The sequence below is a fragment of the Haematobia irritans genome, chromosome 1, assembly GCF_050003625.1.
Source record: "Haematobia irritans isolate KBUSLIRL chromosome 1, ASM5000362v1, whole genome shotgun sequence".
Lineage (NCBI taxonomy): Eukaryota > Metazoa > Arthropoda > Insecta > Diptera > Muscidae > Haematobia > Haematobia irritans.
Window position 1 is genome coordinate 15,680,326 of NC_134397.1, and position 24,215 is coordinate 15,704,540.

General features: G+C 26.4%; 1 protein-coding gene across 4 annotated transcripts in view; it reads right to left on the minus strand.

The window, feature by feature from the left end:
- The window catches only part of l(3)neo38 (C2H2-type zinc finger domain-containing lethal (3) neo38), a 64,858-nt gene that overhangs the window by 10,963 nt on the left and 29,680 nt on the right, over positions 1 to 24,215 (minus strand). For all 4 annotated transcript variants that reach the window (XM_075289384.1, XM_075289383.1, XM_075289382.1 and 1 more), the window contains one exon: positions 5,195 to 5,344. In XM_075289384.1, coding sequence (XP_075145499.1) covers positions 5,195 to 5,324 — 130 coding nt within the window. In that variant the 5' untranslated portion in view covers positions 5,325 to 5,344. The remainder of the gene's footprint in view (positions 1 to 5,194; positions 5,345 to 24,215) is intronic.

A 24,215-nucleotide genomic window follows, 5' to 3' on the forward strand; every position in this document is an offset into this window, starting at 1 on the left:
TTTTTGGATCATTTGCATTGCTTTAGAAGTTGTGCCTTGGAAGTTCATTTGGATGAAGAAATTTAAAAAACCTAAAAACAAAAACTAAAATGTTTTCTCTAATTTCACTTTTTATTTTTATTAATATTTTTTTATTACACTTTTAATTTCCTATTATCAAATTTTTACAAATTGAAAAACTTCTTCGCTTCCGCCTGGGTCTGTTGGCACCATAGCAGAAATCTTTTGCACACTCAGCCACAAACGCCATTGAACACGATGCATCTAAACGTCTATACAAATGTTTGTGATACGAACCATTCTAACTACTTCCTGAGAAGTTATTTAATATTATGAATGAAAAAATAAAGAACACTCACACCAGCGGAAATTTTTATCAAATATTTTTCTAAAAAATTATTTTTTTTTTATGTTTTACATCGTTTATTTAAAAGTCATGAAGATAAATTCACAACAACCTGTACCGGTTGCAATTTTTGTGCGTGAATTTTGGTTTGATTAAAAAGTTAATTTTAATTAAAAATTTCTTCAAAAAATTGTTGTTGAAAAATTTCCTGTAACATACTCTGGTTCAATTCACGGTCGGAGCGATAGTTTTGCAAAGTGGGTATGATATACCAGTCGGGAGCGGGTATCATACCCTAAACCCTCTCTAATGAATTACTAAGCATTTGAAGGGTATTATTAATGTAAGTTTGGGAGACAAACTTAAATTGGGATAAACGGATGGACCATTTGAGGCACAGCCACGGTCGACTTTGAGGCACAGTCACGGTTGACAATTCAAATAAGGATTTTCATATGGTTGATACGAAACGATATCAAGCTCTGGTGGACGGAAAAATGTTACTTTTCCAAGTTTTGAAATTCGACTTTTCCAAATTTAGAAAAAAAACGAAAATGTCGACTTTTTCAAATTTTAAAAGTCTAGGGGTCATGATCATACCTAATTTATAGCGTATAATACATATATATATATATATATATATATATATATATATATATATATATATATATGCGTGAGGCTTTAAACGTTGAAAAAATTTTCTATAGAAATAAAATTTTGCAAAAATTTTCTATAGAAATAAAATTTTGACAAAATTTTCCACAGAAATAAAATTTTGCAAAAAATTTCTATAGAAATAAAATTTTGCAAAAATTTTCTATAGGAATAAAATTTTGCAAAAATCTTCTATAGAAATAAAATTTTGCAAAAATTTTCTATAGAAATAAAATTTTGCAAAAATCTTCTATAGAAATAAAATTTTTCAAAAATTTTCGATAGAAAGAAAATTTTGACAAAATTTTCTATAGCAATAAAATTTGAACTAAATTTCTTATAGAAATAAAATTTTGCAAAAATTTTCTATAGAAATAAAATTTTGATCAAATTTCCCATAGAAATAAAATTTTGCAAAAATTTTCTATAGAAATAAAATTTTGCAAAAATTTTCTATAGGAATAAAATGTTGCAAAAATCTTCTATAGAAATAAAATTTTGCAAAAATTTTCTATAGAAATAAAATTTTGCAAAAATCTTCTATAGAAATAAAATTTTGCAAAAAAAATTCTCTAGAAATAAAATTTTTCAAAAATTTTTGATAGAAAGAAAATTTTGACAAAATTTTCTATATCAATAAAATTTGAACTAAATTTCCTATAGAAATAAAATTTTGCAAAAATTTTCTATCGAAATAAAATTTTGATAAAATTTCCCATAGAAATAAAATTTTGCAAAAAATTTTCTCTAGAAATAAAATTTTTCAAAAATTTTCTATAGAAATAAAATTTTTCAAAAATTTTCTATAGAAATAAAATTTTTCAAAAATTTTCGATAGAAAGAAAATTTTCTATAGCAATAAAATTTAAACTAAATTTCCCATAGAAATAATATGTTGCAAAAATTTTCTATAGAAATAAAATTTTTCAAAAAAATTTCTCTAGAAATAAAGTTTTTAAAAAATTTTCGATAGAAAGAAAATTTTCTATAGCAACAAAAATTTGAAATAAATTTCCCATAGAAATAACATTTTGCAAACATTTTCTATAGAAATAGAATTATTCCAAAAATTTCTATAGAAAAAATATTTTGACAAAATTTTCCAGAAAAATAAAATTTTAACAAAATTTTCTATAGAAAAAAATATGCAAAAAATTTTTATAAAAATAAAATTTTTACAAAATTTTCTATAGAAAAAAAATTTGCAAAAAAATTTTATCGTAATAAAAGTTTGACAAAATTTTCTATAGACTTAAAATTTTAAGAAAATTTTCTATAGAAATAAAATTTTGCAAAAATTTTCTCTAGAAATAACATTTTTCAAAAATTTTCGATAGAAAGAAAATTTTCTATAGCAATAAAATTTGAACTAAATTTCCCATAGAAATAAAATTTTGCAAAAATAAATAAAATTATGCAAAAATTTTCCAGAGAAATAAAATTTTGATAGAAAGAAAATTTTGACAAAATTTTCTATAGCAATAAAATTTGAACTAAATTTCCTATAGAAATAAAATTTTGCAAAAATTTTCTATAGAAATAAAATTTTGATAAAATTTCCCATAGAAATAAAATTTTGCAAAAAAATTTCTCCAGAAATAACATTTTTCAAAAATTTTCTATAGAAATAAAATTTTTCAAAAATTTTCTACAGAAATAAAATTTTTCAAAAATTTTCTATAGAAAGAAAATTTTCTATAGCAATAAAATTTAAACAAAATTTCCCATAGAAATAAAATTTTGCAAAAATTTTCTATAGAAATAAAATTTTGATAAAATTTCCCATAGAAATAAAATTTTGCAAAAAATTTTCTCTAGAAATAAAATTTTGCAAAAAAAAATTTCGATAGAAAGAAATTTTCCAGAAAAATAAAATTTTAAAAAAAATTTTCTATAGAAAAAAATTGCAAAAAAATTTATAGAAATAAAATTTTAGCAAAATTTTCTATAGAAAAAAATATTGCAAATAATTTTTATGGTAATAAAATTTTGACAAAATTTTCTATAGAAAGAAAATTTTCTATAGCAATAAAATTTAAACTAAATTTCCCACAGAAATAAAATTTTGCAAAAATTTTCTATAGAAATAAAATTTTGACAAAATTTTCCATAGAAATTAAATTTTGCAAAAAATTTTCTCTAGAAATAAAATTTTTCAAAAATTTTCGATAGAAAGAAATTTTCCAGAAAAATATAATTTTAGCAAAATTTTCTATAGAAAAAAAAATATTGCAAATGATTTTTATGGTAATAAAATTTTGACAAAATTTTCTATAGAAAAAAAAATTTGCAAAAAATTTTTGTAGTAATAAAATTTGGACAAAATTGTCTATAGACATAAAATTTTGAGAAAATTTTCTATAGAAAAAAAATTTTGAAAAGATTTTCTATAGAAATAAAATTTTGCAAAAAATTTTCTATAGAAATAAAATTTGTTAAAAATTTTCTATAGAAATTAAATTTTGCAAATATTTGCTATAGAAATAAAATTTTGAAAAAATTTCTATAGAAATAAATTTTTTTAAAAATTTTCTATAGAAATTAAATTTTGCAAATATTTGCTATAGAAATAAAATTTTGAAAAAATTTTCTATAAAAATAAAATTTTGAAAAAATTTCTATAAAAATAAAATTTTGCAAAAATTTTTTATAGAAATAAAATTTTGCAAACATTTTCTATAGAAATAAACATTTGCAAAAATTTTCTATAGAAATAAAATTTTGCAAAAATTTTCTACAAAAATAAAATTTTGCAAAAATTTCCCAGAAAAATAAATTTTTTACAACATTTTTGACAAAATGTTCTATAGAAATAAAAATTTTCTATATAAATAAAATTTTTCTATATAAAAAAATTGCAAAAAATTTTTATAGAAATAAAATTTTAACAACATTTTCTATAGAAAAAAAAAATTTGCAAAAAAAATTTTATAGTAATAATATAAAAATAAAATTTTGCAAACACTTTCTATAGAAATAAAATGTTGCAAAAAGTTTCTTTAGAAATAAAACTTTTCATATATTTTCTATAGAAATAAAATTTAGCAAAAATTTTCTATAGAAATAAAATTTTGCAAAAATTTTCTAAAGAAATAAAAATTTTGCAAAAATTTTCTATAGAAATAAAAATTTCGCAAAAATTTTCTATAGAAATAAAATTTTGCAAAAATTTTCTATAGAAATAAAAATTTTCAAAAATTTTCTATAGAAATAAAATTTTTCAAAAAATTTCTATAGAATAAAATTTTACAAAATTTATCTATAGAATTAAAATTTTGACAAAATTTTCTATAGAAATAAAACTTTGATAAAATTTTCGATAGAAATAAAATTTTGTCAAAATTTTCGATAGAAGGAATAAAATTTTGCAAAATAAGTTTTTTTTGTTTGGTAGTTTTTTGATAACATTTTCTCCAAATTTTGGTGAATTATTTTCGGGTCGAGTGACAAACGTGATTCCCACCCATTCTTCTTTAAATGTTCTTGATCTGACGTATACATAGCACTACAAAAATTAGATCCGTATAATCAGTCGTTTTGAAAAACTCTATCTTTTACTCTAGTCAAAGTTTTTTAAAATTGGTCCCAGACCAATTCCGCATTTCCTATCTTATGGAAGATTCCGGGTAACTACACTACATTTGCCAGCACAATGGGAATATCAGCTAACAACAACGAACAACGAAAAGTAATTTGCCAGCAACACATATACCTACATACATACACGATATGTATATGAGAGACATTAACTTGGATATTTGAGCATTTATACATCCATATAAACGTCCTTGAAACTCTTTTTCTATATACATATATACGACCATACACATACATACAAATGGACTTGGAATATCAAGGTATACGATTTACAACAAAAATATATGGGACTTTAATGATTATTATAATTTTTTGTTAAAATCATTAATAAATGTCAATTTCGATTTTTTTGTGGGAACTGTGTGTCCATATAGGTGCACAATCCTTAGGCAGAGGCCTATAAAACTTTTCATACCTCTTAGAGAGTAGAGAATCAGCAGACACATCAGAGGAAGTGAGAGAGAGAGAGAGCGCGAGCGAGAGAAAGAAATAACTGAGGTAGGTCATGTGGGAAATATCTTTAATTTTTTTACCATTCTTTAACGCTTCAATTAAGTAATAGAGACTATATATTTTTTGTTTTAAATATTTTCTTACCTTCTTCACGATCCCTTTCGATTTTCGGATGTATTTTGCCTTTATGATCCACTGAGGCGGCAGCATTTAAAAAATTCAAATCTGTTTGTGGTTGAGAATATGGTATGGATATATTCTGGCCATACTGCATGGTATTATTAGCTGCTGAAACTAAAATTGGAGAGGAAAAGAAAATAAAATTATTGTCATATTTTCCAGAATTTAAAAAATTATATTATTTTTAGTTATTTATAAAATATAAAGAAGATATTTACACATTATTGAAATAATTTTGTTTATTTTTTTCCTAAATTGATTGTGTTTAAGATATATTTATTAGTTTTTGGTTAAACCCTAGTTATCACAACACTCCTTCACAGATTTTTTTTACTGAGGAAACTCAAGTCAATATGACTATATTTGGCTAATAGTGCGTGAGAGTAGCGGCTGCCTTCTTTTTGCCGCCTGTAAGTTACGCACTGTAGCTTTACCATTTACCAACTGAAAGTGGCTTATTGTTTGAGGCTCATGTTACCCAGCTGACGCCGAATTTTTGTGGGACTACCTAAAACAGGCTGGTCTGTCTATTCTCCATACGGGCAGAGGGGCTGGCGTTTCCTCTGTACTGTTAGCATTTTTTTTTGTCTTTTATTCGGACACTTTTCAACAGTCATCCTAAGTAGGAGCCGAATCCTTGAAACGAAGGTACAACGATGATGAAGATGGTGACGCCGACGACAACGCCATGGCTATAGGAGATTAACCGGGCCAACAAGAACAACAAAAAAAAAGAGGCATTCACATGCCTACCCATGAACACATGAAAAATATTCAGCAAAGCCAGCGATGGCAAGCGCAGCAGCCAGAAAATGTAAAAAAGGCCAGTAAACAAAAGTAACACCACAGTAAACACAACACAGGCACCCAAAAAATGATTGCTCCCCATCCCTTTGGCCCCAATACAATGGCCTTGAATGTATGATAATAAGCGGCGATGGATGACTATATGGTATGGTATGATGTTGTCGCTGAGTGTAGGTCAGTACTATGTACAAACCTCTAAATCTACCCAGAGATATAGGTTTTCAAATGAATTAAATCCCTGTAAATTCAAAAAAAAAATTAAGTTGATTTTAGCAAAGATATAATATATCGATTTTCCTATAGGTTCCCAATGTTTGTGCTTTTCATCAAAAAACAATCAAACTAACACAAGAAAAACAAACAAAAAAACTAAATTTGCCTATAAAAAAAATTATTTTCTTTAGGGATATAAAGTCTGAAGTAATATTAACGATTAGTTTTAATTTATTGTTGTGGGTCATAAAAGGAACTTTGTTATTTTGGAATGAAGTACATAGTTGACAAATTTTTATTTCTATAGAAAATGTTCTCATAATTTCATTTCTATACAAAAGTTTGCCATAATTTTATTTCTGTAGAAAATTTTGTCAAAGTTTTTATTTCTATACAAAATTTTCCCAAAATTTTATTTCTATACAAAAATTTCCCAAAATTTTATTTCTATAGAAAATTTTTGCAAAATTTTATTTCTATAGAAAATTTTTGCAAAATTTTATTTCTATAGAAAATGTTTGCAAAAATTTATTTCCATAGAAAATTTTTGCAAAAATTTATTTCCATAGAAAATTTTTGCAAAACTTTATTTCTATAGAAAATTTGATCAAAATTTGAATTCAACGCTTTTCAAATTGTTGAAACTGTGAAAATTGTTGTGGAAAAATCGGAATTAGATACAACATGTGGACATACAAAATACCACCGTCCATTTAGATTTATATATAAGCCCGATTTCCATATAGTTGTGAGGAATCAAACTGGCAATAATATACCTATAAAATTTTGCACAAAGTTTGCCTTTGTATGTTTCAATCTTCGGACGATATTAGCATTTTCTTACTCTTTTTCTACAGGGGAAAAAGCATTCGTAAATACAAAAATTGTGGAAAGTATGGAATAAATGGTTAAAAAAAAATAGACTTCAAAAACTATGTATTTTACGAAGGTTTGCGACGTTTTTGACGTATGGTAAATATAAAAGACAGACCATCTCTGTTTATAAATTGTTTTTGGGTCAACAAAAACATGCAAAAAAAAATTTTTTTGGCAAAGTTATTCTATTATTCTATTAATTTTTTTACGGTCTTTATGAAAAACTGACCCAATAGGAGAGTTAATCGATCAAATGCAAAAAAATTAATTAATTTTTGGGATTGAATTAGGTTAGAAAATTTAATTTTTCAATTATTTTTTTAATTTTATTTATTTTTTTTAACAAGTACACTCAAAAAAAGTGAACTCTCTATTTCATTAAAGCCAATTTAACTTTATTTTAGTTCATGGAATTATTATGTTTGGAGAAATTTTACTTAACTCTAATAATTTTTTTTGTACTATAGTTTAATGAACTAAAAAACGGGAGAAATTATGAACAAATTAAGCATAAATATTTACTAAATACGTATATCTCACAAAATTATTAATTATTTCTTTAAATTTGTACTACAAATGCGTCTATCATGAACTTCCTATATCACTGTGGGTCGCAGGTAAGCAAAGATCACGTGCACAAAGTTTCTTTTTTAAAAAAGATTTATTTAAAAAAAATGATTGCTAACAAAAATGTACAATTGAAGCTTTTTGAACAGGAAAAATATATGTGAAAAAAATATTAATGAAAAAGCAAAGGTAAATTGATTTTTTTAAAAACTTCTATATTTTAGAAGTGTGTAGCCAAGGTTGTCACCACATCACTAAAGACATTCTTGCAATTTTGAACTCCAATTTTTTCCTTCAAACTACAAAATTTTCTTTAACAATTTAAAAAAAATAAATTATTTATGTCTAATAAATTTTCTTGAATTTGTCGAAAAATATTTACTTATTTTTGTGATATCGGCGTGATGCCAACGTTTGTAATACCGTTTAAAAATATTCAAAATTTGCTAAAATCAAGCAAAAGTTTTCTGTTTTTATATATTATATTAATTTCAGTGTAATTGTTTTTTTTTTTTAATTTAAAAGTATTTTAATTAACAAGTTTGGCTAGGCCATTCATAAGATTATGTATTTTTGAAACAGACATTGCACCCTTTTTTAAACAAAAAATCATTTGTGGCATTGTAAAAGATATTTTAGTAATTAAGATATAACCCAGCTCTCTTTTATTGCTATGAGTAGAAATGGCTTTTCTATTAATTTTTTCTGAAAAACTTAAAAAGGCCATAGGCTCAACTATAAATATTCTCTTCCACACACACACATACACATATTTTATTGTAATTTTCTGTCATTTTTAATTAAGATTTTTTAACAAACAAATGTCATTGATATTTTACGATGCAAATGGTAAGACATTTGAAAGTCCTACCATCACTTCATTACTTTATATTGGTATGGGAACATTCAGTTTTGCTTTAACAAATCTGCCTCTTATAACATTCAATGATCTTTGGTATTGCATGTGAATGCATTAACTTAAAATCTACGATACCATTTTCCACAGTAATGCTACCGAGTGTAAAAACTGACAATCTTAGCTAAATTGGTACCATATGTCGTATACGTTATGTAGGGGGGAAAAGTTCAAAAGCAAATGCATTCCTCATACGCACCCTGTGCCACAATAGGCACTAAAGAGAGTGTTGCACTACAAGATGTCATATTCAATTATGCACAAAAACACCCTTACTGAGGAAATACCGATATTGAAGGAAGGGATGGATTTCGCACAAAGTGCGAATTTAGCATTAGCGGCATCTTAACTTGCAAAATGACAATTCAACTTTGTTTTCGGGTACTTTTATGAGTTCCTTTATAAAGTGTGGTTAAAATTCCAAGGGCCGATGTTGATTTTGAATAAAACACAAACTATTTAAGAAATTATTGTAATTTTATTTTATTATCATATATTGGTATTACTCAATTATGTATGGAACAAAATATCGGCCAAATGGGCGCCGCGACCTCGGTGGCACACCTTCATCCGATGGTCCAAATTTTCAATGACGCTGAGGCATAATGGAGGTTTTATGCCGTTAATGTGCCGAATTACCTCATCCTTTAGCTCTTGAATTGTTGCTAGCTTATCGACGTACACGTTTTCTTTCAAATAACCCCAAAGAAAAAAGTCCAACGGTGTCAAATCACATGATCTTGGCGGCCAATTGACATCGCCATTACGTGAGATAACACGGCTATTGAATTTGTTGCGCAAAAGAGCCATTGTTTCGTTAGCTGTGTGGCAAGTGGCACCGTCCTGCTGAAATCACATATCGCCCACACACAGAAAAAAATATCACCAAAATATTTCCAATTAAAAAGTTAATTGAAGTTGAAACTTTTTTCAATTAATAAATTAATTGATACAATTAACTTTTTAATCATGATAGAAACATTAAGTTAATTAAGTCAATGATTGAAATTTTTAAAATGTTTAATTAAAAAATTAATTGATACAATTAACTTTTTAATCAAATTCGGAAGACTAATTCAGTTAAAAAAGTGCTGATATTTATACCCTTCACCACTACTGTGGTGCAGGGTATAATAAGTTTGTGCATTTGTATGTAACGCCAAGAAGGAAATGTCTGAGACCCGTCGTTTAGTATACCGATCGTCTTAGAATTAAATTCTGAGTCGATTTAGCGATGTCCGTCTGTCTGTCTGTCTGTCTGTCCGTCTGTCTGTCTGTCTGTTGATGTATTTTTGTGTGCAAAGTACAGCTCGCAGTTTTAGTCCGATTGTCCTAAAATTTGGTATAGGGTCCTGTTTCGGCTCAAAGACGATCCCTATTAATTTTGGAAAAAATCGGTTCAGATTTAGATATAGCCGCCATATATATTTTTCACCGATCTGGTCATAATTGGCGTGTATATCAACCGATCTTCCTCAAATTCCGTACATGCGAATATTTTATGAGTCTCGAAAAACTTGCAAAATATCAGCCAAATCGGTTCAGATTTAGATATAGCTCCCATATATAGCTTTCGCCCGATTTACACTCATTTGCCCACAGAGACCAATTTTTTACTCCGATTTAGTTGAAATTTTGGACAGGGAGTAGAATTAGCATTGTAGCTATGTGTGCCAAATTTGGTTGAAATCGGTTAAGATTTAGATATAGCTCCCATATATAGCTTTCGCCCGATTTACACTCAAATAACCACAGAGGCCAATTTTTTGCTCCGATTTAGTTGAAATTTTGCACAGGGAGTAGGATTAGCATTGCAGCTATGCGTGCCAAATTTGGTTGAAATCGGTTCAGATTTAGATATATCTCCCATACATAGCTTTCGCCCGATTTACACTCATATGACCACAGAGGCCAATTTTTAACTCCGATTTAGTTGAAATTTTGCACAGGAAGTAGAATTAGCATTGTTTCTATGCGTGCCAAATTTGGTTGAAATCGGTTCAGATTTAGATATAGCTCCCATATATAGCTTTAGCCCGATTTACACTCAAATAACCACAGAGGCCAATTTTTTGCTCCGATTTAGTTGAAATTTTGCACAGGGAGTAGAATTAGCATTGTTGCTATATGTGCCAAATTTGGTTGAAATCGGTTCAGATTTAGATATAGCTCCCATATATAGCTTTCGCCCGATTTACACTCATATGACCACAGAGGCCAATCTTTTACTCCAATTTAATTGAAATTTTGCACAGGGAGTAGAATTAGTATTGTAGCTATGCGTGGCAAATTTGTTTTTCTTTTTCTTCTTTTTATATGTTTTTCTTATTTCGACAAAAATGGTCAAAATACCAACATTTTCCTTGTAAAAACGCCACTGCTTAGTCGAAAAGTTGTAAAAATGACTTTAATTTTCCTAAACTTCTAATACATATATATATTGAGCGATAAATCATAAATAAACTTTTGCGAAGTTTCCTTAAAATTGCTTCAGATTTAAATGTTTCCCATATTTTTTTACTAAAATTGTGTTCCACCCTAGTTCATTAGCCAACTTAAATTTTGAGGCTATAGATTTTGTAAAAGTCTATCAAATTCTGTCCAGATCGAGTGATATTTAAATGTATGTATTTGGGACAAACCTTTACATAGAGCCCCAACACATTTGACGGATGTGATATTGTATCGAAAATTTAGATCTACAAAGTGGTGCAGGGTATAATATAGTCGGCCCCGCCCGACTTTAGACTTTCCTTACTTGTTTTTTACGTTTTTAATTAAAAATGTATTTCAAACAATCATTTGTTCATCCAAATAAAAACTCTAAGCCAATCTAACTAAGTAATTAAAAATAGTTACCTTTTTTAATTAATAAATTAATTGCGTTTTGCAATCAACATCAATTAAATTTTTAATTGAATCAATTAAAAAATTAATTGAATTTTGCTGAAAAAATCAATTAATTTTTTAATCAAGAATTTTTTCTATGCCCAATTAAAACTGTGATTGATACTATCATTTTCGTGATTGAAGACATTTCAATTAAAAAATTAATTGGATCAATTAATTTGGTGATTGAATCAGAGAAAAAATTTTTTGTGTGCATCCATATCTTCTAATTCGGGCCATAAAAAGTTCGTTATCATCTCACGATAGCGAACACCATTCACAGTAACAGCCTGACCGGCCTCATTTTGGAAAAAATAGCCGCCAGCCCATAAACCGCACCAAACAGTCACTCTTTGTGGGTGCATTGGTTTTTCGACAATCACTCTTGGATTCTCATTCGCCCAAATGCGGCAATTCTGTTTATTGACGAAGCCACTGAGGTGAAAATGTGCCTCATCACTGAAGATGATTTTCTTCGAAAATTGATCATCCACTGTTGCCATTCTATTCTATTGATAACTTTTTTACTTGTATTTGTTTCACGATACTTTTATATTTGATAAAATGTGTAGAAAAGGTTTAACAATAACAATTTGAGAAATAAAATTTGACAAAATATTATATTCTATAGATAATTTTTTTCTATAGATATAAATATTGACAAAATTTACTATAGAAATAAAATTTTGACAAAATGTTCTATAGAAATAAACTCCTGACAAAAATTTCTATAGACATTAACATCTGACAAAATTTTCTATGGACATAAAATTTTGACAAAAATTTCAATAGACATAACATTTTGACAAAATTTTCTATAGAAATAAAATAAAAAAAAAATATATATATAAACTAAAATTTTGACAAAATTTCTATAGACATAAAATCTTGACAAAATTTCTATAGACATAAACTTTTGACAATATTTTCTATGGATTTAAAATTTTGACAAAATTTTCTATAGAAATAAAATTTTGACAAAATTTTCTGTAGACAATAAAATTTTGACAACATTTTCTATAGACATAAAATTGTGACAAAATTTTCTATAAAAATAAAATTTTGACAAAGTTTTCTATGGACATAAAATTTTGACAAAATTTTCCATATAGAGATAAAATTTTGACAAAATTTTTCTATAGAAGTAAAATTTTGACAAAATTTTCTGTAGACAATAAAATTTTGACAACATTTTCTATAGACATAAAATTGTGACAAATTTTTTATAGACATAAAATTTTGACAAAATTTTCTATAGAGAAAAAATTTTGACAACATTTTCTATAGATATTAAATTTTGACAAACCCTTCTATAGACATAAAAATTTGACAACATTTTCTTGTCTTATAACACTAGGTCACAAATAACAAAATTTTCTCTGTTATTTGTTTCTAGCATACTTTTTCCCATTGATTTTGACCTACTAAACACGAAAATGAGTTTTAAAAAATTTTCTGTCAATTGGTTTTCGAGATACAAATTTTTGAACTTTTTTTTTAATTTTTGGAGGTACACTTACAATTTTGAGCATATCTTTCGTCTTCTTTGACCTATTTCATCCTAGTGCTACTCAAATTAAAGAAAATTGAGCCGTCTTCGGCTTAAAAAAGTTAAAAAACGGCGTTTTTTTAGTAAAAATGTGGCAGAAAAAAACCATATAAAAATTCATATAAAATATAAAACACGATGCTAATAGCAATTTTGGTTTTTTGCGTATAGCTTACTTAACAAAATCTAACAACAAATAGCGGACTTATAATTTTTTTGGTAAAAGACCGAAAAGACCAAATAAAATTTTGAAAAAATTTTCTATAAAAATAAAATTTTGACAAAGTTTTCTATGGACATAAAATGTTGACAAAATTTTCCATATAGAGATAAAATTTTGACAAAATTTTCTGTAGACAATAAAATTTTGACAACATTTTCTATAGACATAAAATTGTGACAAAATTTTTTATAGACATAAAATTTTGACAAAATTTTCTATATAGAACAAATTTTGACAAAATTTTCTATAGATATAAAATTTTGACAAACCCTTCTATAGACATAAAATTGTGACAAATTTTTCTATAGACAAAAAATTGTGACAAATTTTTCTATAGACATAAAATTTTGACAAAATTTTCTATAGAGATAAAATTTTGGCAACATTTTCTATAGAAATAAAATTTTGGCAAACCCTTCTATAGACATAAAATTTTTGACAAAATTTTCTATAGACATACAATTTTAACAAAATTTTCTCGTCATATAATTTTCTATAGAGATTACATTTTGACAAAATTTTATATAGACATAAAATGTTGACAAAATTTTTTATAGGCATAACATTGTGGCAAATTTTTCTATAGACTTAAAATTTTGATAGATTTTTCTATAGACATAAATTTTGGCAAAATTTTCTATAGACATAAAATTTTTCTGTAGACATACAATTTTAACAAAATTTTCTATAGGCTTACAATTTTTACACAGTTTTCTATAAACATAAAATTTTGACAACATTTTTTATAAAGATACAATTTTGACAAAATTTTCTATAATCAAAAAAAATTTTGACAAAATTTTCTATAATCAAAAAAAAAATTTACAAAATTTTCTATAAACATAAAATTTTGACAAAATGTTCTATAAACATAGAATTTTGCCAACATATTCTATAAACAGAAAATTTTATATAGAAAAAATTTGACAAAATTGTCTATAATAATAAAATGTATATATTATATTTTTATTTAAACAAATTTGTGTATGAACATGTCACATATATTTTAAATGGAAATGCATGTGTGGAAGTGCTAAAGACCTTAACTGTGTATTTCTATTTTATTGGTCAAACAATATCACGCACGAAGCTTCACTATTCTTGAATGGTGATATATAAAATAACCAAAAAACAAAAAAAAATACTGTAGAAAAGTTATTTTGTTTTTGTTATGCTGGCTGCTGCTGGCGTACTGCTTACTGACAACAACCTTAACTTCCAAGGCCATTTGATACAAATATGCCTAAAGCCACAAACAAACGCACATAGCTATGTACATGGAATTGTTGATAACATTTTCTATATACATGCCTAACAATGTGGATACGTGGTATTCTATTATATACTTTGGGATAGGCTCCTACAGACAACAACAAGAAAAAATCACTAGTAACCAACTGGCAACCAATTTTGTAGGAGCCTTGTTACAAACACACACACACCATGTGTATGTGTATATATTTTCAACGAAAGGAAACTAAAGCAAAAAAAAATTAAATGGAATAGATACCAGAATAACCATCAGAACACATAGGAACAATTTCTCAATTCGTTGCCGAGTCGATGTATTTGTTTGAGGCTATTTGTATGAATGTAGGCGAAAGGACAACAGTAACCGACACGAAGTTAAAAATGCCGGTTTTCTCAGCTGATTTTGTAGAACAGTTAAAGAGTATAGCAGTATACAAGTATAACAGTTGTTGTTGTTGTAACAATTGTTCTCATTGATGTTTATTTATACGCCAGTATATGATTCCGCTATTACATTTCCTTCCGGAAATTTGGGTGTTTGCTTTCAATTTTTTTGTTGATAAGGACTTCTGAAGAAATGTAAAATATATTTGATATTACCCATAGATATTCACAATGTGGGAGTTGTCAATATGAGAAAAAAGAATTATGGCAATGTAATTTTCAAAATGTATCCTTGAAAATATATACAGAATAGCTGTTACAAAATTTTCTATAGAAATACAATTTTGACAAAATTTTCTATAAAAATTGGACAAAATTATCTATAGAAATAAAAATTGGACAAAATTTTCTGTATAAATCAAATTTTGACAAAATTTTCTATAGGAATAAAATTTTGACAAAATTTTCTATAGGAATAAAATTTTGACAAAATTTTCTATAGGAATAAAATTTTGACAAAATTTTCTATAGGATTAAAATTTGGACAAAATTTTCTATAGGAATAAAGTTTTGACAAAATTATCTATAGAAATAAAATTTTGACAAAATTATCTATAGAAATAAGAATTTTGACAAAATGTTCTATAGAAATAAAATTTTGATAAAATTTTCTATAGAAATAAAATTTTGACAAAATTTTCTATAGAAATAAAATTTTGACAAAATTTTCTATAGAAATAAAATTTTGACAAAATTTTCTATAGAAATAAAATTTTGACAAAATTTTCTATAGAAATAAAATTTTGGCAAAACTTTCTATATAAATAAAATGTTGATATATCAACAAAGGTTTTAATGTTAAAAAATATATGTCAGTCCAAATTATAACAAATACTTCAAAGCAAAAAAAAAAAATTTTTTTTTTTGATTTGAAGTTTTTTTTTTATTTTTAATCCAATGACTCAAAATCTCAGTAAATTTAAAGATTATTTCTTTATCTTTTATTATCTATAGAAATAAAAATTGGACAAAATTTTCTGTATAAATAAAATTGTGACAAAATTTTCTATAGGAATAACATTTTGACAAAATTTTCTATAGGAATAAAATTTGGACAAAATTTTCTATAGGAATAAAATTTTGACAAAATTTTCTATAGGAATAAAATTTGGACAAAATTTTCTATAGGAATAAAGTTTTGACAAAATTATCTATAGAAATAAAATTTTGACACAATTTTCTATAGAAATAAAATTTTGATAAAATTTTCTATTGAAATAAAATGTTGACAAAATTTTCTATAGAAATAAAATTTTGACAAAATTTTTTTATAGAACTAAAATATTGACAAAATTTTCTATATAAATAAAATATTGATATATCAACAAAGGTTTTAATGTAAAAAATATATGTCAGTCCAAATTATAACAAATACTTCAAAGCAAAAAAAGTTTTTTTAATTTCATAAAACATTTAACAAGATACAAAATTCTCAAAATAGGTATTGACCTATTTTTGAAGCTTTTTTTATTTTTAATCCAATGACTCAAAATCTCAGTAAATTTAAAGATTATTTCTTTAAATCAAAAATGATTTTCTTTAGTTTAAAGGAAATTTACCCTACTTTAACATACATACGACATACGACTTTAAGAGAAAGACTAACATTTCAAATATTCGTGTCCTAAATTAAAAAAAAAACATTAAACTAAATATTTTGTAATTTACTTTACTTAAATTCCATTTTTTTAAGAAAATATTTTTAATATTGTGTATTCTAAAATAAAGGTTGCATAAGCTTTCATAATAGGCAAATATTTTTTCAATGTTCGAACGGCTACCCTGAAGGAAATTGTAATTTTATTTTTATAGAAAATTTTGTAAAAATTTTATTTCTATAGAAAATGTTGTCAAAATTGTATTTCTATAAAAAATTTTGTCAAAATTTTATTTCTATAGAAAATTTTGTCAAAATTTTATTTCTATAGAAATTTTTGTCAAAATTTTATTTCTATAGAAAATTTTGTCAAATTTTATTTCTATAGAAAATTTTGTCAACATTTTATTTCTATAGAAAATTTTGTCAAAATTTTATTTCTATAGAAAATTTTGTCAAAATTTTATTTCTATAGAAAATTTTGTCAAAATTTTATTTCTATAGAAAATTTTGTCAAAATTTTATTTCTATAGAAAATTTTATTTCTATAGAAAATTTTGTCAAAATTTTATTTCTATAGAAAATTTTGTCAAAATTTTATTTCTATAGAAAATTTTGTCAAAATTTTATTTCTATAGAAAATTTTGTCAAAATTTTTTTTCTATAGAAAATTTTGTACAATTTTTATTTCTATAGAATATTTTGTCAAAATTTTGTTTCTGTAGTATTTTTTATGAAAATTTTATTTCTATAGAAAATTTTGTCAAAATTTTATTTCTATAGAAAATTTTGTCAACATTTTATTTCTATAGAAAATTTTGTCAAAATTTTATTTCTATAGAAAATTTTGTCAAAATTGTATTTCTATAGAAAATTTTGTACAATTTTTATTTCTATATTTTGTTTCTGTAGTATTTTTTATGAAAATTTTATTTCTATAGAAAATTTTGTCAAATTTTATTTCTATAGAAAATTTTGTCAACATTTTATTTCTATAGAAAATTTTGTCAAAATTTTATTTCTATAGAAAATTTTGTCAAAATTTTATTTCTATAGAAAATTTTGTCAAAATTTTATTTCTATAGAAAATTTTGTCAAAATTTTATTTCTATAGAAAATTTTGTCAAAATTTTATTTCTATAGAAAATTTTGTCAAAATTTTATTTCTATAGAAAATTTTGTCAAAATTTTATTTCTATAGAAAATTTTGTCAAAATTTTATTTCTATAGAAAATTTTGTCAAAATTTTATTTCTATAGAAAATTTTGTCAAAATTTTATTTCTATAGAAAATTTTGTCAAAATTTTATTTCTATAGAAAATTTTGTACAATTTTTATTTCTATAGAATATTTTGTCAAAATTTTGTTTCTGTAGTATTTTTTATGAAAATTTTAGTTCTATAGAAAATTTTGTCAAAATTTTATTTCTATAGAAAATTTTGTCAAAATTTTATTTCTATAGAAAATTTTGTCAAAATTTTATTTTTATAGAAAATTTTGTCAAAATTTTATTTCTATAGAAAATTTTGTCAAAATTTTATTTCTGTAGAAAATTTTGTCAACATTTTATTTCTATAGAATATTTTGTCAAAATTTTATTTCTATAGAAAGAAAATTTTGTCAAAATTTTATTTTTATAGAAAATTTTGTCAAAATTTTATTTCTATAGAAAATTTTGTCAAAATTTTATTTCTATAGAAAATTTTGTCAAAATTTTATTTCTGTAGTATTTTTTATCAAAATTTTATTTCTATACAAAATTTTGTCAAAATTTTATTTCTATATAAAATTTTGTCAAAATTTTATTTCTATACAAAATTTTGTCAAAATTTTATTTATGTAGAAAATTTTGAAATTTGAAGTATATTTTAGTAGCAGAAGAATATATTGCAAAATCTACCAAACCATAAAAAATATATCATTATTGGCAGAGATTTACCAATTGTGGCAACCGTGCAAGGCACTATACGTAATGTAGCATAACCTCAAAAATAAGACATTTTGAATTAACTGAAGACAGTTATTTTCCAATTCGGATCAATTAATTTGGTGTTTGAAAACAAAAATCATTTTTTATCTCTGCCATATGGTATCACAGCGGACTGAATATTCCAAATGAGCAACATAACCTATGGTCTAAAAAACAAGACACACAAACAATGTATGATCCTCCTTTGAATTTGTAACACTTCTTGCTAGCCACCTTTTACGTGTGTACAATGATCATTTTCAAAAATATTTTTTCCAAAGTCAAAATTTAACTATAGTTAGATTTCTTCATATTTTGATATATTTGATGAGATTATCTATCAGTCTTTACATTACATAGTTAAAAAACTAATACAGTGAAACCTATGAGAAATGAACAACCATGGTCGACGAAATTTTGTCCATATTTAGGAGGTATCCAGTTAAGAGAGGTTAATGTAATGTGCTAAAATAGCTAAGATCTCCAGACAACTGTCCATTTTTGGGAGGAGTTCAGTTTTCAGAGTGCCCAAGTTTGATAGGGTTCACTGTAATATCTTTATACTTAATAAAAACATTTGCCAATAAATTTTTGACAAAAATAAATATATTGTTCTAGAAGAAATAAAAATAAGGGAGAAATGTATTATAATACCAACAAATCTCGCTATAAACACTTAGTTGATAACCGGCCTTAATTTTCTATACGAGTAAATTGAGATGGAGTAGCAACATTTCCCAATGGGTGGACGAAAAAAAAAAACGGAAATAAACAGACAATTCTATTACCCAGACTGCTTAGTTTATCCCGAATGAATAAACATTAAACCTGTAAACACTAAAATGCTAACGGTAGGTGACACCAGCGTTGCCACAACGAAATTATATTTTGGACCAAATTTTTTCCAAAATTGGACCAAAATTCCCTCCAGCGGACCAAATTTCCAATTGCGAAGAAAAATGCCTTAAAACGTATTTTATTGGCGTACATAGTACTTTTATTAAAAAAAAAAAGCGGCTGACATTTAATCAAAACGTCGACTTATCAACGTTTTTTTTTTTTTAAATTTTGAGAAAATAGACTTTTTGAAAAGGTCGAATTCTAAAGTCAATTTTAGTTGACATCAAAAGTCGAAATTCAATATTACAAAAAGTTGATTTAAACTTCCGACTTAGAGGAAATTAAAGACCACAACAGTCACGCATTTGGTTTATATTGCCTTTGACCCATGAAGACCCTACTTGAGAGAATACAATAGATTTCCGAATTTTTATCCAATTTGCTGTAGTGTTGCTTCGCACCCATAATTTTATGCGGAAAATGTGGTCCATATCGGCCCATATTCTTATATAGCTCAATCTTAATATTCCACTTATTGTGCACATTCGAATATTGGGGTTAAAATTGTCAAAAAAAAATATAAAACCTGACCCAATATCTAAAACGCGAAATTTTCATTAGATTTTCTGTGATTGAAATGGTATCTAATCTCACACTGAAACAAAAAACATTCACGGTTCCATAGATTTTGTCTTTGCCCTTGTCGACTACAAGGGAAAATTATTTTATGTTTCAAATAAAAAACGACTTTAAAATAAAGTGTTAAATTATATCCCTCATATGCAAAAAAGTTAAAGAAAAATTCTACCCTACTTTTACCATATAAATTCCTTAGATAAAGTGTCAATAAATTATTTTGCTATGGTCATATATTTTTAAACGCTTTTTAGTTTTATACTCAAGATACAAAAATTCAACAATACTATAGATGATTTCATTAATTTTGCAGATTTTTTTCAGAAGTATTAAAGCCAAGTTGACTTAAGTAAAACGAAATTTTCTTTCATATTAGGATACCCAATTTTAAGTCGAATCGTTTAACAAAAACAGGCAAAACGGCTTCATTGAAAAGTTTATCGACTTCTGGACAAGGAAAAAACTTTATATCAGAGAAATGAGTGTACTGTGCTAAGCAAAATTCGCATTTAACAACATGAAATATTCGGCCTCACGACAATATTTTTTCAGTGCATAGCTACTATTGAATATGTGATAAAAATTTTAAATACTAGAAAAAAATTATAAATATGACAAAATTTATGAAAATGGACCAAAACGGACCAAATTCCGTTTGGTCCGACCATCGGACCAAATTTAAAAATTAGAAATCTTTTGGACCAATTTTGGTCCGATCGGACCAAAATGGCAACGCTGGGTGACACCAATCAAAAAAAAAGAGTCAACAACTGTCATTGAACGACCATGTTGAACACCACACACTGAGATGAGATAGAGAAAGAGAATGAGAGAGCAAGGTAGCTAAACACAATGCCATCATAAAACGAATAGTGGAACACGGCTTTTCACTTTTCACATCACTTTCACACATGGTAAAATACGAACGAATGAAGGACAACAAAAACACAAAACACTCTCTTTGGCCATCACAGACAAAAGACCGAAGAGTATTGGATTGAGTGTAGAGTCGGTCGTCTTACTGTAGATTAAACAAACAACCACCATTTAACCTACCAACGAACGAACAGCCCCACAAAAGCAACGTGCTCGCACAGAAAAACATGGGACGATTGAATAGAAAAACAGAAATCGTAATACTAAAGGCAAAGAGCACAAGAAAATGTAAGCCAAGTTAACAACCAACCTAGAATTTTTGAAATTTTTTCCGTAGAGTTGAGTCATAAGGAAGGAAACAAACTGGAGCACGGCATAGTGTCAAAGTCACCAGCAACAAAAACATTCTACCTCACCATTATTGGGAGAACAAAGGCTCTCAGGTGTATGAGTGTACGTGGGGAAAGATAAGTTGTAGATGAGAGTGAACGAACGATGGAACGTGGTACAATAACCTGCCTAGTTTGTTTGGTGGATACTAAACCAATAGTCACTGTTGTGCAATGTAGACTGAGTAGAAATGAATATGTGAGGTGAATTGGATGAGTGGAATTGGTAACTCAACCCCAATGGACACAAACATCACTCATCCCTGATGAGCGTAAAATTCATAGGAAGAGTTGTTTCCAGAGTAAGGGCGATATGATGAGACCAACAAAAAAAGTCAATCTTGACTACTACATGTATGTAGTAGTATTACCGTAGAATGGTGTGTAAGAGAAAGTAATGGTATGGTGAAAAATTAAATGCCGGTAGGATGAGTCAACAACAATGTGTATGTACAGTGTGTATGTTTGTCAGTAAAATACAGAGAATGGGATGTAGTAACTTTCAAAACAAGGGGTGTAGAGAATGTAAACACGTATGGTACCACTACAAATACATCAAGCTATTGAATACGCATACAAAAGAAGCACAGAAAAAAAAACTACCAGAGAGGGGAGTGCAATACAATTATAAATAGTCGAGATATCTGTGCAACTATGTATGGTATATGAGACATTCCAAATAGAAAACAAATGAAATAAAAAAATATCTCTAAAATAATCGTTTATAAATTCCAATAAAGAAAATATATTGAAGTTTTTGAGAATTGGGATACGATTAGAAAAAGATTTACATCTAAACTCCAGAAAAAGGGGAAACTAAAATCATTTTTACTTTATTTTAGCCAATGGAGAAATAGTTGAAATATTCCTAAAATTTTTATTAACAGTCAAAACTATGCAAGATACATTAGATGTATATTTCGAGCCTATGTAAATGGCTATGGGGAGGTCAATTTCTATGGATCCAATTAAACTTTTTATACTCTCCACCACAGGTCATTCCGTTTGTAACACATCGAAATATTGCTCTAAGACCCCATAAAGTATATATATTCTGGGTAGTGGTGAAATTCTGAGTCGATCTAAGAATGTCCGTCCGTCCGTCTGTTGAAATCACGCTAACTTCCGAACGAAACAAGCTATCGACTTGAAACATGGCACAAGTAGTTGTTATTGATGTAGGTTGGATGGACTTGGGCCATATCGCTCAGATTTGGCTTGCGGGGTCTCTTGGAGAAGCAAAATACATCCGATCCGTTTGAGATTTGGTACATGGTGTTAGTATATGGTCTCTAACAAACATGCAAAATTGGTCCATATCGGTCCATAATTACATATAGCCCCCATATAAACCGATCCCCAGATTTGATTTGCGGAGCCTCTAAGAGAAGCAAATTTCATCCGATTCGGTACATGGTGTTAGTATATGGTCTCTAACAACCATGCAAAAATTGGTCCATATCGGTCCATAATTACATGTAGCCTCCATATCAGAGAATGAAGCCGACCCATTTTTGTCGGCGGCGGCTGACATTCAATTTTTGCATCCGGCGGCGGCGGCTTGACGGCTAAGCCGATATAAATAAGTCTCTTCGGCGGCGGACAATTATCCATTATAAAATCAATTTGAAGTTATTCGAATGGTAATGAGATTAGTTGTACAACCAATCTTACAATCAAATTTACATTTCATTCAAATTTTCTGAGGTAAATTTTTGAAAAATTATTATAACACTTTGAAATAGATTGATTGGGGGTGAGAGGGTCAAAATTTTGACTTAAATTACTACAATTATTAATAAAGTTTTTTGATTTAAACTAATATTTTTGATTAATTGGCGGCTAAATTTGAGTCGAGATGAGCCGACATATTCGGCGGCGGCGTCGACTGGCAAAAAATGGCCGGCGACGACTGAAATCGGCGGCGCGACTCGGCGGCTTCATTCTCTGCTCCATATAAACCGATCCCCAGATTTCGCTTTCGGAGCCACTAAGAGAAGCAAATTTCATCCGATTCGGTTGAAATTTGGTACGTGGTGTTATTTTTATTAAAAAATTGGATTTTATTACTATAGAAAATTTTGTCAAAATTTTATTTCTATAGAAAATTTTGTCAAAATTCTATTTATATAGAATCTTTTTTTTTTTAATTTTATTGCTATAGAAAATTTTGTCAAAATTTTATTTCTATAGAAAATGTTGTCAAAATTTTATTTCTATAGAAAATTTTGTCAAAATTTTATTTCTATAGAAAATTTTGTCAAAATTTTATTTCTATAGAAAATTTTGTCAAACTGAATTATATACGTATTAAATCGGCCTTTTTTTGTTTAATATATATGGACCGTATGGACGGTACTAAGAAGTTTAAGATACATATTTGTTTTTATATTTTTTTTTTAATTCTGATTTCTACTATGAAAAAATATTGACCAAATATGGAAGATTATGCTATCTAAATTTTAGGATACACAGAAAAAATATTTTTTGTCTTCAATCATGAAATTAATTGATCCAATTAGTTTTTAATTGAATCACAGAAATGATAGTATGAATCTCAATTAAAATTGGATCAATTAAAAATTAATTGATTGATTTTTGTTTCAATTAAAAAATTTGTTGAACGAATTGAATTTTTAATTGAATATTTTTTAAGATTCAATTAAAATTTTAATTGGAAAAATTTTGGTGATTTTTTTAAGGACATATTAAGGACAATTTTTTTCAAATAATTTGTAATTAAACGAAATTTTGTAATTTTTGTTTTCTTTAAATTTAGGACACGAATCTATGTATGACTTTGAAGTAAGGTAAATTTCCCTTAAAGAAAACTATAAGATTTTTGACTGAAAAAAATAATCTTTAAATTTACTGAGATAATGAATTTTTGGATTAATGAGAAAAAAAAACCTTTAAACATCACCCGATTTGGATTATTGGTTT